Source organism: Lactuca serriola, chromosome 4 (genome assembly GCF_051521515.1).
Source record: "Lactuca serriola cultivar US96UC23 chromosome 4, Lser_US96UC23_V15, whole genome shotgun sequence".
Classification (NCBI taxonomy): Eukaryota; Viridiplantae; Streptophyta; class Magnoliopsida; order Asterales; family Asteraceae; genus Lactuca; species Lactuca serriola.
Genome location: NC_136411.1, coordinates 177,924,141 through 177,938,955, shown reverse-complemented (window position 1 = coordinate 177,938,955; position 14,815 = coordinate 177,924,141). Strand labels below are relative to the sequence as shown.

General features: G+C 35.1%; 1 protein-coding gene across 1 annotated transcript; it reads left to right on the top strand.

Moving 5' to 3' along the window:
• The first annotated feature begins 11,603 nt into the window (after positions 1–11,603).
• LOC145100454 (FT-interacting protein 7-like) lies at positions 11,604–14,122 on the top strand. Its single transcript, XM_079037720.1, has one exon. The coding sequence runs from the start codon at positions 11,614–11,616 to the stop codon at positions 13,999–14,001; it is 2,388 nt and encodes a 795-aa protein (XP_078893846.1). The 5' UTR covers positions 11,604–11,613; the 3' UTR covers positions 14,002–14,122.
• The last annotated feature ends 693 nt before the right edge of the window (positions 14,123–14,815 follow it).

Below are 14,815 nucleotides of genomic sequence, written 5' to 3'. Positions count from 1 at the left end.
TTTTTCAAAACATACGATACTCATATCCAAACAATCAAAAGTGTATCATGATAACATATTATCAAAGTACAAAATCCCAAAATCTCAAAAAGCGGAAATCACAGGGTGATGCGGTGCGATCAGGTCAGGCCCTTTCCATTCGAATTGGAAGTACCTGAAACATAAACTGAAACTATAAGCGCAAAGCTTAGTGAGTTCCCCAAGATACCTCATACCATAAAAACATACATCCAAACATATATGGGTGCTTTCACTCCCCTGTAATCTATTTAAACCGGATATTATTGAGCATATTTGGGTACTTGCAATCCCCTTCGGTCTATTTCAATTGCATACCGTCAAAGCATATCTAGGTGCTTGCAATCCTCTTCGAATTATTTTGACTGGATATTGTGTCTATTTCACCCCTAACACTACCATATAATACCATAACGAATAATCACAGATTCATCAAGTAAACACAAGCATAACTACAGTTTTCACAAAGTTAACCATCATACTACAACATAAATTAGTGGGTTGGCATTTGGTGCCTTCGACCCATGGATACTGTAAGGAAAACTCACCTCATATTGAAGGTATAAAATCGCACTCAACGGATGACTCGTGAAATCCTCTCCCTAAGGCACAAGTATAAAACTCTAATTAGAAATTAGGCCAATATTCTAACCCAGAAGTCCAAATCCTCACTATTAACTTTAAGGCAAAAAGGGTTTCTTCACACTTTCATAATTGGACCTTCCCTTACCAAGGCCCAAATCCATAGAAGTCCAAGAAGACATCCAAGCCCAACTATAAGGCCTTTAAGGCCCAACATGGCCCAAGAGGACCCAACATGGCCTAAAGCCCACAAATGCCTTGTTACAATAGGTGGGCATGAGGCCCAAACTTAACCAAGACAAAAGCCCAACAATACTCGAGCCTAAAATTCATCTAAGTCCACAAACTATGTACGTGCGGCATACATGGTTCGTCCGCCCAATATATGCTGATGACGTTATGGAATCGGGGCACTGTCCGAGTAAGCGTAGTGTACTCTAGAGTACACCTAACGTACAGGCCAATCGGCCAAACTTTCACCCCCGACTTAATCCATTCATCCTTAACATCTAAAACTTAGATCCTAACTCATAATAGTGTCTTAAGCCATAAAGTTTCAAACTTTATGCACTTGCATTCCTTAATGGGACTCAAACCATGAATTAAGCCCTCTAGCTCTCTTAGGTGGTCACTAACACATGCATGATTGAGTCTTAAACTCCAAGATACGATTTTTATGAATCCAAGCACTCCTAAGAGTCTAAAAGGACAACTCAAATAGCCTAGAGGTGCCCATAAAAAGAACAAGTTATGGGACCAAAAGATTATAAAATCTTCCCTAAGTGTAGATTTATGCTTAGAATGAACATGTTTTATAATTTATACCTACAATAGGCTAGAAATGATGCACAAACTCTGGATCTACAAGCTCTTTCTTCTCCTTTGCTTCTTCTTAAATTTCTTTATTCATTAATACCACCAAGGAACACCCAAACACTCAATGTAAGCTTAAAAATGCACTTAAGGTTGTTAGGGTTTCGAGATTAGAACTAAAAGGAAATGGAGGTTGAAAGAGTGATGGAATTGATGGACTTAAGGACCTTAAATAGGGCGCAAACACTAAAAATTAGGGTTTACCCATGGCTTGAGTATGCCTAGCGTACGTATAGGTACGCCTAGTGTACCCAAGGATCACCCCGATGGCGCGCATGCAAGGAGTGCACCATGCGTACCTAATAAATGTCCAGTGTACTCAGAGACCCCTTCACCACCTTTTAGTTAATTAAATAGGATCATAGATTAATTTATACCTAGCTACTTGGGCATTATATTAATCTAAACCATCATCTTTGATATTTGTCTTTAAAACAAGGGCAACAGGACCCCAAAATTTTCATTCCTTACTTCATCCTTGTATGAATGTTGTACAAGACCGACAAAGAGTGTGAATCAAACTTTTGATGAGTTTTGATCAACAAATAAATGTGTTTCCAATTCTTACTTGATCCTTGTATGAAGGTTATGTTGAACTCCAAATCAGTTCAAAAAAACCTTATACCTTGAACACTTATAGATGTAACACCTCAAATTTCAAACCAAAATTTTCATTTTGAATTTACCTAAAATATTGTTCATAAACCAAACCATCAGAAAATCACAAGTATCAAGTACAAATCATCACTACAAATATCAGAGTGCCACATAATGACTAATAAAAAAAATCTCCCAGCGAGTGTGTACAATCAGACCTTCGCTTTCCCGTGATCCTCAGAAGTACCTGAAACACGTATAATCAACAAGTGTAAGCACAAATCTTAGTGAGTTCCCCAAGATATCACATACAACAAAACACATAAAACAACTATAGGTTAACAGCAACCATGGAGAGTACCCAGAGTCTCAATGGGTAAAAGCACATCGTGTGAGTTATCAGCTACCCTGGAGACTACCTGAATTCTCAACTCATATAAAAAACACATACAAAGTAGCAACACTTAGACCCAGCTGGGCATCACATATATATATATATATATATATATATATATATATATATATATATATATATATATATATGCACAGCTATCCTACCACACATGTAAGAATAAGTGAGGAGACACACCTGACATTGATGACTGATAAATCTCACTCCCGAAATGCCAAAACTAAACTCTGTCTAATAAACACAACAAGTAACCCAATCAGTTAATGTCATTAGCCGACTCACAAGTCCAAATCCCACAAATATTCCCTTGAATGGAAAAAAGACCATTTTTCCCTTCCATGGTCCAACACCCTCAATCTTTTGACCAAAAGTCAAAAGTTAGCAAAAGTCAACAATTCAACCTCTCGGTCCGTACGCAAGGCATACACTTCCTACGCGGGGTATAGATCTCGAATCAGTGAAGTCAGGGACATGCCTAGCTACACGGGGCATAGCCACGAGTATGCCCAACGTACTCTGCCTGGTCCCAAACTCCAACTTTTATGTCTTAATCCTTTAAGTCACTTATTCCAACATCAAATCTGACCACTATAGAATGTCTTAACAAATGAAGTCACTAAATTTAAACCTTTTCAAGCCTAGATAGAGCTTAAAAACCTTAAATTTTACAATACTCAAAGTCACTTAACTCATGCATAGGCCAAAGGAAACGATCAAGCAACCATTTTTTTGAATCAAGGCACTCTAAAACATCTAAAAGGACACCCAATATGCTCTGGAGTACCCCATTCTTACAAAGGTCCATGATTTGGGAAAAAGCTCACAAACACCCATCTAAAGAGATCTTGAAAGAAGATCAACATGGTATGGGCTTTATACCTTCAAAAGGTGCACAAGGTGAGGTAGTTTCCACGAGTATGCCCAATGTACTCTGCCTGGTCCCAAACTCCAACTTTTATGTCTTAATCCTTTAAGTCACTTATTCCAACATCAAATCTGACCACTATAGAATGTCTTAACAAATTAAGTCACTAAATTTAAACCTTTTCAAGCCTAGATAGAGCTTAAAAACCTTAAATTTTACAACACTCAAAGTCACTTAACTCATGCATGGGCCAAAGGAAACGATCAAGCAACCATTTTTTTGAATCAAGGCACTCTAAAACATCTAAAAGGACAACCAATATGCTCTGGAGTACCCCATTCTTACAAAGGTCCATGATTTGGGAAAAAAAAGCTCACAAACACCCATCTAAAGAGATCTTGAAAGAAGATCAACATGGTATGGACTTTATACCTTCAAAAGGTGCACAAGGTGAGGTAGTTTCCACGAGTATGCCCAACTTACTTTGCCTGGTCCCAAACTCCAACTTTTATGTCTTAATCCTTTAAGTCACTTATTCCAACATCAAATCTGACCACTATAGAATGTCTTAACAAATTAAGTCACTAAATTTAAACCTTTTCAAGCCTAGATAGAGCTTAAAAACCTTAAATTTTACAACACTCAAAGTCACTTAACTCATGCATGGGCCAAAGGAAACGATCAAGCAACCATTTTTTTGAATCAAGGCACTCTAAAACATCTAAAAGGACAACCAATATGCTCTGGAGTACCCCATTCTTACAAAGGTCCATGATTTGGGAAAAAAAGCTCACAAACACCCATCTAAAGAGATCTTGAAAGAAGATCAACATGGTATGGACTTTATACCTTCAAAAGGTGCACAAGGTGAGGTAGTTTCCATGAGTATGCCCATCGTACTCTGCCTGGTCCCAAACTCCAACTTTTATGTCTTAATCCTCTAAGTCACTTATTCCAACATCAAATCTGACCACTATAGAATGTATTAACAAATTAAGTCACTAAATTTAAACCTTTTCAAGCCTAGATAGAGCTAAAAAACCTTAAATTTTAAACCACTCAAAGTCACTTAACTCATGCATGGGCCAAAGGAAACGATCAAGCAACCATTTTTTTGAATCAAGGCACTCTAAAACATCTAAAAGGACAACCAATATGCTCTGGAGTACCCCATTCTTACAAAGGTCCATGATTTGGGAAAAAAAGCTCATAAACACCCATCTAAAAAGATCTTGAAAGAAGATCAACATGGTATGGACTTTATACCTTCAAAAGGTGCACAAGGTGAGGTAGTTTCCACGAGTATGCTCAACGTACTCTGCCTGGTCCCAAACTCCAACTTTTATGTCTTAATCCTTTAAGTCACTTATTCCAACATCAAATCTGACCACTGTAGAATGTCTTAAAAAATTAAGTCACTAAATCTAAACCTTTTCAAGCCTAGATAGAGCTTAAAAACCTTAAATTTTACAACACTCAAAGTCACTTAACTCATGCATGGGCCAAAGGAAACGATCAAGCAACCATTTTTTTGAATCAAGGCACTCTAAAACATCTAAATGGACAACCAATATGCTCTGGAGTACCCCATTCTTACAAAGGTCCATGATTTGGGAAAAAAAGCTCATAAACACCCATCTAAAGAGATCTTGAAAGAAGATCAACATGGTATGGACTTTATACCTTCAAAAGGTGCACAAGGTGAGGTAGTTTCCAGATCCATAAGCTTGCATGCAACACCACCTTCTTCAATGGCCTTCTTATTCAACAAGAAGGCACCAAAATCACCAAAAGCTTCAGAATCTTCACACACAAGGATGACACTCGATATTAGGGTTTGGAAGGAGTAGATGTTGTCTCTAGAAGGTGCAAGGGAGGTATAAGGTTGTTTAAATAGGGAACAAAACCTAAAGTTTAGGGTTTAAGGTTTGAGCTAGTATGCCCGACATACCACATGTACGCCCAACGTACTAGGGAGAGTCACTTGTTCAAGTTTGGATCAGGTATGGTGCATGTACCTCATGTACAACCAACGTATGGGCTAAAAGGCAATAAATCTTGATACAAGGACTAAAAATGTAAATACCTAGAAACGGGATGTTACAATTCTCCCCCACTAGAATCAGACTTTGCCCTCGAGTTCAGCCTCAAAAAACAGATCAGGGTAGTACACGCGCATGTCAGTCTCAGGCTCCTAGGTCCACTTCGAGCCTTTCTGGTGTTACCATTGAACTTTGGTCAAGTTCACTAGCTTGTTCCTCAAGGTCTTCACTATCCTATCCATAATCGCCACTTGCCTCTCTATGTAATTCAGGCGACAATCGACTTGAATGTCTTCCAAATGAAACACAACTGTCTCATCAGATATACACTTCTTCAACTGGGAAACATGGAAGGTATCATGAGTTTGACTCAACTCCTCAGGTACCTCCAACCGATAACAAGAAACATGGAAGCAAACATGGAAGGTATCATGAATCTGACTCAACTCCTTAGAACAATCAAATTCTTTTTTCTTCCACAGTTGCTGTCTTTTAATCAAATTATTTTTATATCTTACACTCATTGTCCTTCTCTTTGTTTTTATTTCTTCAACAAATTATTGATATTTCATATTTATTTTCTTTTGGGCATTGCTTTTTACCAAATTTTCCTTTTGATATCATTTGGAACATCATTTTTCCACTTGGTCCAGCTTCATTTTGTGAAGATTTCATATTGTTCAGTGGTTCCGAAACGTATTTCCCTTTTGTTTTCCACGAAGTCAATTCGGATTAACCTTTCGTTTCGTCATCATTGTCAATTGGTGCAGACCAAAAGAATTACTCACATCCTTTTTCATTATCAAGGTTGACCAATGACGTTAATTTCATTGTTTCACTTTTGTCAAGTCCCCTTTTCATAGAAAGTTAATTTGGAGTTTTCTGAATTTTTGGAAACAACTGTAGCTTGAAAATTTAAATATTTCATTCCTTCATTTCGAAAAAACTGTTCAAACTCAACTGCATCTTCAAAAATCATATTTCTTTTTGGTTGTTCATTATTTGTCACAAAAGAAGAACAATCAACTTCATCTTCAACAGATATTTCACTCAGTTCGCTTTCATCAAATTCAGACATATTCTCATAATTGAGTTTTTCTTATCAACTTAATTCTTGGATAACAAGTTATATTTCTCAATTGAATTGATTTTGGTTTGTTGTTTATCATTTTCCGTTAAAACATCGTTTAGCATCTTTTTGTTATCTTTAGACTTCATTTAGTCTTCAATTTTCTCAAGTCCAACCATGTAAGAGTCACACAGTGATTCGTTAGATGATACCATGGATTCACATCTATAACATTCAACATCAATTTCATCTTCTTTAAATTCTAAGAAAGATAAAATCATTTTATACAAGCCTTTTCCTATCTATCAATGAAGATGCAATTGTGTAATGTTAGTGCAAAGACGTTTCATAATAAGACAAAATATATTTCTCTATTTCAAAACAACGTTATTGTCTTTCTTAAGTTTTATTACATCATCCTTAGAGCTAACTAGATATAATTCTAATGCCTCTATTTGCATGCATCTTCCTTCATTCTTAAAATTGACACTGCTAAGAGTATCACCAATATTAGAATTTCTTATGCGAGTTCACTTTAAATTATCACACAAATCAAAAAACAACATTAATTATAACGAGAAACAGAAATATTATCAAGAGATTTAAGAATAGAGTGTACCATGTCAATTACCTTTTCGCACTCATAAACATGCTCCTTGACTGTCTTTGTAGAAAGACAAGCATCAAAAACTGCTCTGTCATCCATAAAGTAACCTTCACTTTCAGAACTGACACTATTCACCAACAAACACTTGCCTCTTCCATTCTTCCTCTTAGTCTTCACCATCAAGCATTCACCATGAGTTGGTCTCCGAAATTCTTCATATTCTAAGTGAGTTTACCATACTTCCATGTTACCATCATCATTTTTGTCTTCAGTCACCACAAGAACTAGTTTGGTCAAATTTTTGTGAAGTTCCTCAAATTTCTTTACATAAGAGGCTTCATCTTTGTCGTTTTCTATCTTCTCATTTTGTTTTCGCAACAAGCACTCTTTTGCAAAATGATTCTTTCCATGACAATGGTTGTAGTCAAAGCCTGAATCACCAAGTAACTTCTTCTCCTTCTTTTTATAATCCCTTTGGAAAATTTTGAAACTTTCACTTCTTGATTTATCAGAGTTTGAACTTCCTTGCTTGTAAATGCTTGCAGCAGATTCATTTTTGTTGTTATTTTTTAAACGAGAAAAGTTCTTTTTGAAGAATTTCTTTGGATTAGTTACCATCAAAACTTTGTCTTCTTTTGTATGTTCCTCATCTGACATATCAGATTCAGAATCTTCAACCACAATATTTGTCTTCTTTTTCTTTGAGCTTTCACTTTTTGCAATAGGACCAATTAACCAACACTTGTAACCAACTTTACTTCCTTCATCACTTCATCTTCATGAGACTTCATACTACCAACCATTTATGCAAAAGAGTAATTCTTCAATTAGTTTTGAGCTTTAACAGTAGAAACAATTGACTTTCATCCTGATCTTAAACTAATCATGAACCTGACCTTTTGTTCAATGAATTCTCTTTTCAAACTGTGTTTTAGCATACGACTTAAAAATAATTAAATCAATTGACTAATTGTTCAATAGCTTTATCTGACTTTTGCTCTAAAGATCCAAATTCAGATAGAAGTGACGTTTGTAGAGAATGAGTGAGATCAACATCTCTAGAATATAATTCCTTCAATATGTCCCTTATCTTTTTTACAGTCTGATACGAACTGACCAAACAAAAAGTGTCAAGATGAAGAGAAAACCCTATGATTCTTAATGCTTTTAGATTGCACATCAATTTGTGCTTCTCAACAGAATCAATTTCAGTGTCATCAGCAACAATGGTTTCATACTCATCTTAAGTTCTGACTTTAGCCATCATCTTGGAATACTTGAATGTTTATTGTATGATTTCTTGCCAAATTCTAGATCCATGAGTTTCAATAACTAGAAAATAATCTTCAAAGTGAAGAACCCAAACTTCTTAGTCTTCAAGGACTAGAATAGGAATTTTTGATGTAGAACCAATACTACTTGGTAGGTTGAACGTAGTTGAGTGTGAATCCGCTTTTGACTATTTGAATGAAATGAAACAAGAATCAGATCAATGAACTTGAAATAGGGATTTAGAATCAAATCGAAAGATTCAAACAAGGAGTTAAAGATCAAATTGCAAAGAAATTTGCAAAATGTGGAATAGATCTGAAATTCAATGAACAAATCTGGAAAAACACGATGAACAATGAGATTTGAAAAGGTTCAACTAATATCCTTCTCTGATACCAATTGATGGAACAAAATGAATCTAGATTCAAAATGATAAAGAGATACACAAGAATACATAGGGTAAATAAGATTTCACTTTGATTAATGAGTTAGTAGCACAATTTGTTACATAGACAATGAGTTAGTAGAACAATTTGTTTAAACTTTTTGTTAAATTGAAGTAAAAGATAAAAAAAAAATTCAAAATTTTGGAATTATTCTTCGGATTTCGGATTTGTTATTAAAATTTCAGGGCTTTTTTTTTTTTCAAATCCAAAATTTTAGTCTGAAATTTGGAATAGTTGGTTCGGAATCCGAAATATCGTTCCAGAATTGGTTATTGTACCCCTAACTAAAGAGATTATAATATGTTTTTTAATATCCGATATTAGATAACTACATATAATATATATTGACAATGTTTGTACCACTATATTAAAATTCATGGTTCCGCCACTGCCTCCCTTCATTTTTTTGGGCGTTATACAAGTGCGCGTTAATTCCGGTTACCACCACAACCTTCATTTAAGGACACTTCCTTCTTTTTCTCTAAAAATGCGGGTGTGGGAACCAGCCTAAAAGGGAATTGTAAAATCTTTGTTGTTCAATTAAATCTCTAGCAAATATTTTGTCTCAAATTTGATGATGAATAAGAATCAGTTTTTTTGGGGTAATCGTTAATGCTTGAGAATTAACTTCCAGAATAATGGATTTAATTTTTGTCATGTGAGCCGCACGTTTTGATTTCAATGTAGAGAATTCTTGTTCATTTTTAATTAAAAAGTAGGTTGGCATTAGAAATTTGGTATTGAAATATGTATTAAATAATATTGTCATCCGTTAAGGAATTAAGTAACGCTTAATTGGCATATTGGAAAAGTATATTGAAATTCGCAATTTGGGTATTGAAATATATATATTCTGTAGTATTGTAATCCATTCTTAGTTAAAAATATTTAATTGCCATAATTTAATTAGCATTTAAGGGTATTTCATTCCATATGCAATTCTTATGCATATTCGTTACACAGTTTAATTAATTAAAGAAACCGTCAATTGCTTTGAACAAATTCAAGAAACCGCCATTTGCTTAGAACAAGCGTGTAGAATCGGCAAGCTGTTATCGGAAACTAACATAAAACATAGTCAAAGATGATTTCACCTAAAGAGTTTCGGCAACTCAGAAAACAAACCTTTTTACCCTTTATTTACTTTTGCTTTAAAAAAAATGATCCTTATACTCACATTGAATCAATTAATCCAAATCATTTTAAATACATCATCTAATCTCTTATAATTCGGACATGATATTTGTTTCTGCAACTTGTTCAAAACTTACCAACTACATCCCTTAAAACCCGTACCCTAAAATGATTTGAATTGGTAAGTTATAAATATTAATTAATTCATTGCTAATATTCCACCTATATATATCAACCATTGGAAAGTGTTTTGCATTTACATTTTCAGCATTTTCAATACTCACGTGTTTTTACGTTCTTAGAGATCAATTGTCTTCTTCTATTGTTTCAGGTTATTTCAAAATTAACATCTTCATAACTTCATAAATCGTATTATATCTTATATTCTTTCTTTTCTTATTATTATTTTTTTTGTGGTCTTTTAGTTTTACATTTTTAGTATTACATAATTAGTACATGTTTTTTTTTTACTGTAAACCTTATATTTATTTTCATGTGCGCTATTGTATAAAACAATTGTTCCAAATTAGAGCAATCTACTTTCAAAGTTTTCCTAGTTAGATCATTGTATGCTTTATTATGTATGTGGATGTACGTTTTTTTTTTCAACAAAATAGTAACGTAGACCATTATATCAAAATCCTATTTTTAAATATTATATTTTTTGTCATTAGAAATCATGCATCACATTTCTGTTGTGTTTTCTCAATTTTCACCAATTATTGCAATGTACTTTCAACGCACATTGCTATAATTTGTAACATTGTATTGAAAAAAAAAAACATAATGGGTAACAAATGCCGGCGCTTTTTAATGTGTTACAATATACTTCTGTTTTGGTGGGAAAAATATTTTTATGAATTATATTTTATGCATTCGTTTGTTGCAGGTATTATTTATGTTAATGTTTTACAATGTGATCATTTGAGTAAATTTAGTCTCGTACATAGACCATTTAGTCATTTACGTAACTATCTAACTATCGCTTCCTATATGTGTATTAATCTGTCAAGAATTCATAATACACAAAATTTCAAACATATATATTAATAAATATTAATAAATAATAAGTAAAATAACCGTGACCTAGAACCTTACGTATGCTAAAAACAATTGACAACTTAATCAAAACTTGGTCAGTTCTTTGTTCACAAAGCTTGCTCATTTCTATGTTCACACATCTTCCTAACATTTTCATCAAACTTAACATTCAAAATATCTTTTGATTTGAGTAAATTACACACGAATTGTCCCAAGTTTGGGGTAATTTACATTTTTGGTCCCTAACTTATTCTTTTAATTCCGAAGATCCATACTGTTTGTTTTTGTTACATGTTGGGTCCATACTGTTTGTTTTTGTTACGGATTTTGTCTCTGACTTAGCTAAAAATACTATTATTTAAGTAGGGAAAATAGCGAGTAGGTAACATAAGATGATGGGGGTGGGGTTGATATGTATTTATTTAAATAAATTAAAAAATCAATAGCAAAATAGTCTTTTTAGATAAGGACCAAATACGTAACAAAAAACAAATAGTATGAATCTTTGGAGTTAAAAAATATATGTTAGGACCAAACATATAAGTTATCCTAAACCATAGGGACCATTTGTGTAATTTACTCTTTTAATTTTTAATCTTCTCAGGGATTCCTGTGTTTTTGTTGGACTCCACCGAATCAGTCCAATCTTTCTACAATGGCAAAACACAACCAGAACCAGAATCAAAATCAGAACCAGAACCAGAGCCAGAATCAAAATCAGAGCCCGAATCAAACCCAGAATCAGAATAAGAATCAAAACCACAACAGGAACTTGAATTCAAACAAAAACAACGAGGATTTCATTTTGAAGGAGACGACACCGAGTTTAGGAGGAAGAAGGGTTCCCGGCAATGAAAGATATGTAACAACATTTGATCTTGTGGAGCAGATGCATTACCTATACGTAAAAGTCGTGAAGGCCAAAAGCTTACCACCAAAACAAGATAATGACAACAATTTCCCAGACCCTTACGTTGAAATTAAACTTGGTAATTTTATTGCATGCACTACAACACATTTAGAAAACAACCCAAATCCAGAATGGAACCAAGTGTTCGCATTCCCAAAAGAGAGAATCCAATCATTAACACTTGAACTCATCGTCAAAGACAAGTCCATTACAGATGATGATAATTCCATCGGTGGGATTTCTTTCGACATCAATGAGCTCCCCACTAGGGTTCCGCCGGATAGTCCGTTAGCGGCCCAATGGTACATGTTACATAATGGCAACGGAGAGTTAATGGTGGCTGTTTGGATGGGAACACAAGCCGATGAGTCGTTTCCGGAAGCTTGGCATTTGGATACCCTTTCAGTCAACAGTGAAAATGTTACAAATATTCGATCCAAAGTATATCTATCACCTAGACTCTGGTATCTTCGAGTTCATATTATCGAAGCTCAAGAATTGCCGATTAAAAATAAGGAGCAAGAGATTGTTGTGAAAGGTGCAGTTAAGAACATTGTTTTAAGAACTAAATCTCTCCCAAGACCTTCGTGGAATGAGGATTTGATGTTCGTAGTAGCAGAACCATTTGATGAACAACTAGTTTTAAGCGTAGAAGAGAAGAACGGACTCAAAGAAGAAGTTATCGGAAGGTGTTCGATCTCGTTACATAATGTGGAGAAACGTATCGATAATCTAGTTGTTATCGATAGCAAATGGTATAATCTCGAGAAGAACACGGAGACATTGAGTAGCAAGATTCATATACGCGTCTGTTTAGATGGTGGGTATCATGTTCTTGATGAGTTAACTCAATACAGCAGCGACCTTCGATCAAGCTCCCGACTATTAAGCTCCCCAAGCATTGGAATTCTAGAACTGGGAATCCTGAATGCACAAGGATTAACACCAATTAAATCGAAAAACGGTCGTGTAGCCATGGATGCTTATTGTGTAGCAAAATACGGACATAAATGGATTCGAACAAGAACAGTAATCGATTCCCTCAATCCAAAATGGAATGAGCAGTACACCTGGGAAGTTTTCGATCCATGTACAGTGATCACGATTGTTGTTTTCTGTAATTGCATGGACACAAGTCCCGGGTCGAAAGATTCCCGAATCGGGAAAATCCGAATCCGGTTGTCTACCCTCGAAACGGATAGGGTTTACACTCATTCATATCCACTCATCGTTTTAGAGCCTACAGGTGTCAAAAAAACTGGTGAAATCCAACTTGCTGTGAGGTTTACATGCTTTTCGATTCTAAATATGATGCAGGTTTACTCACAGCCATTGTTACCAAAGATGCATTACATTCATCCGTTGAGTATTCTTCAGCAATATAGTTTGAGACACCAGGCGACTCAAATAGTCGGGATGAGGTTAAACAGGGCTGAGCCGCCTTTGAGGAGGGAGGTGGTGGAGTACATGCTTGATGTGAGTTCGAACATGTGGAGTCTGCGAAAGAGTAAAGCTAACTATTCCCGACTCATTTCAGTTCTTTCGGGTGTTATTTCCTTCTACAAATGGTTTGATCATATACAGAATTGGAAGAACCCTTTTCTAACTGTTCTTGTTCATTTCCTGTTCTTGGTTCTTGTTTTCTACCCACAGATGATCATGAGCACGATCTTGTTTTACTTAATTATGATCGGGATTTGGAAGTATCGATCTAGATCGAGGTACCCTCCTCATATGGATGTTAAACTTTCATATGCTGATAAATTAAATCAAGATGAACTTGAGGAAGAGTTTGATAGTTTTCCGACGTCGTCGAAAACACAAGATGTGTTGCGTGGGAGATATGATCGGCTGAGAAGTGTGGGTTCTAGGGTTCAGACGGTGGTCGGTGACTTGGCAACTCAAGGAGAGAGGGTTCAAAATTTGGTGACGTGGCGGGACCCACGAGCCACCGCTGTGTTTCTGGTGTTCTGCTTTGTTTCGGCCGTTGTTCTTTGTTTTATTCCGGTGAGAATGGTGGTTATCACGACGGGGTTTTTCGTGTTGCGGCATCCCAGGTTTAGGGTTGGGCTTCCTTCGGTGGCGATGAATTTTTTTAGGAGATTGCCAGCAAGAAACGATGGATTATTGTGATAGAGTGTCTTATGTAATATTATTTAGTCGAAAGTCATCAGCTAGCTTTGTAGACAAACTCGATGGGTTATTTTGGATATTTCCAATTTATATGGGTTAATGGAAAATGATTACACGGTAACTTCATATAATTGTGAAACAAGCGAGTTTAAAGCATCAATAATGTAGGATTCATGTTGTTTTTAATGGAAAATTAATAACAAAATCTTTGACTTATTAAAATGAATTTATCTTGATCCTCTAAGCTTATTTCAATAAAAAAAAAAAAAAAAGTGATAAGTAACCAATATAATTACCGAAATCGTATGTGCAGTTTTTTTTGTATGTGATTTTATTGGTCGGACTATGATTTTGAAGCTAGACTTGTTACTTTATCAAAAGTATAAAAAAGAAATTGAATGTTGCTAATCTGACATATAAATCAAATATGACATCTGGTCATCTACAATTTCTTCTATTGTACTCCTTTAGCGATTTCTTATGCCCTTCTATGATCACCTCAATCTCATTTGTAATTTTCTACACTTGAGTGAGGTTATACAAGTGTTTAATACTTAAGGTTATGCATTAGACATTTGTAAACTCTCAATTTTGTAAAAATTATGATATTATTTTTCAAAAATTAAATACTATGTGCTCATTGAGCCAACCTATGATAAAAACACGTTTCATATTCAAAATGGCAACCTAATAATTCATGAAAAGTGACCTTTAGTTTTCACGGTGGTAATGTAATCCGATGGTAGAAATGATCCGAGAGCAGTGAAGAATTCTGATGATTGGCGCCATTCAAGGTTGACTCCGTCTGAAGGTG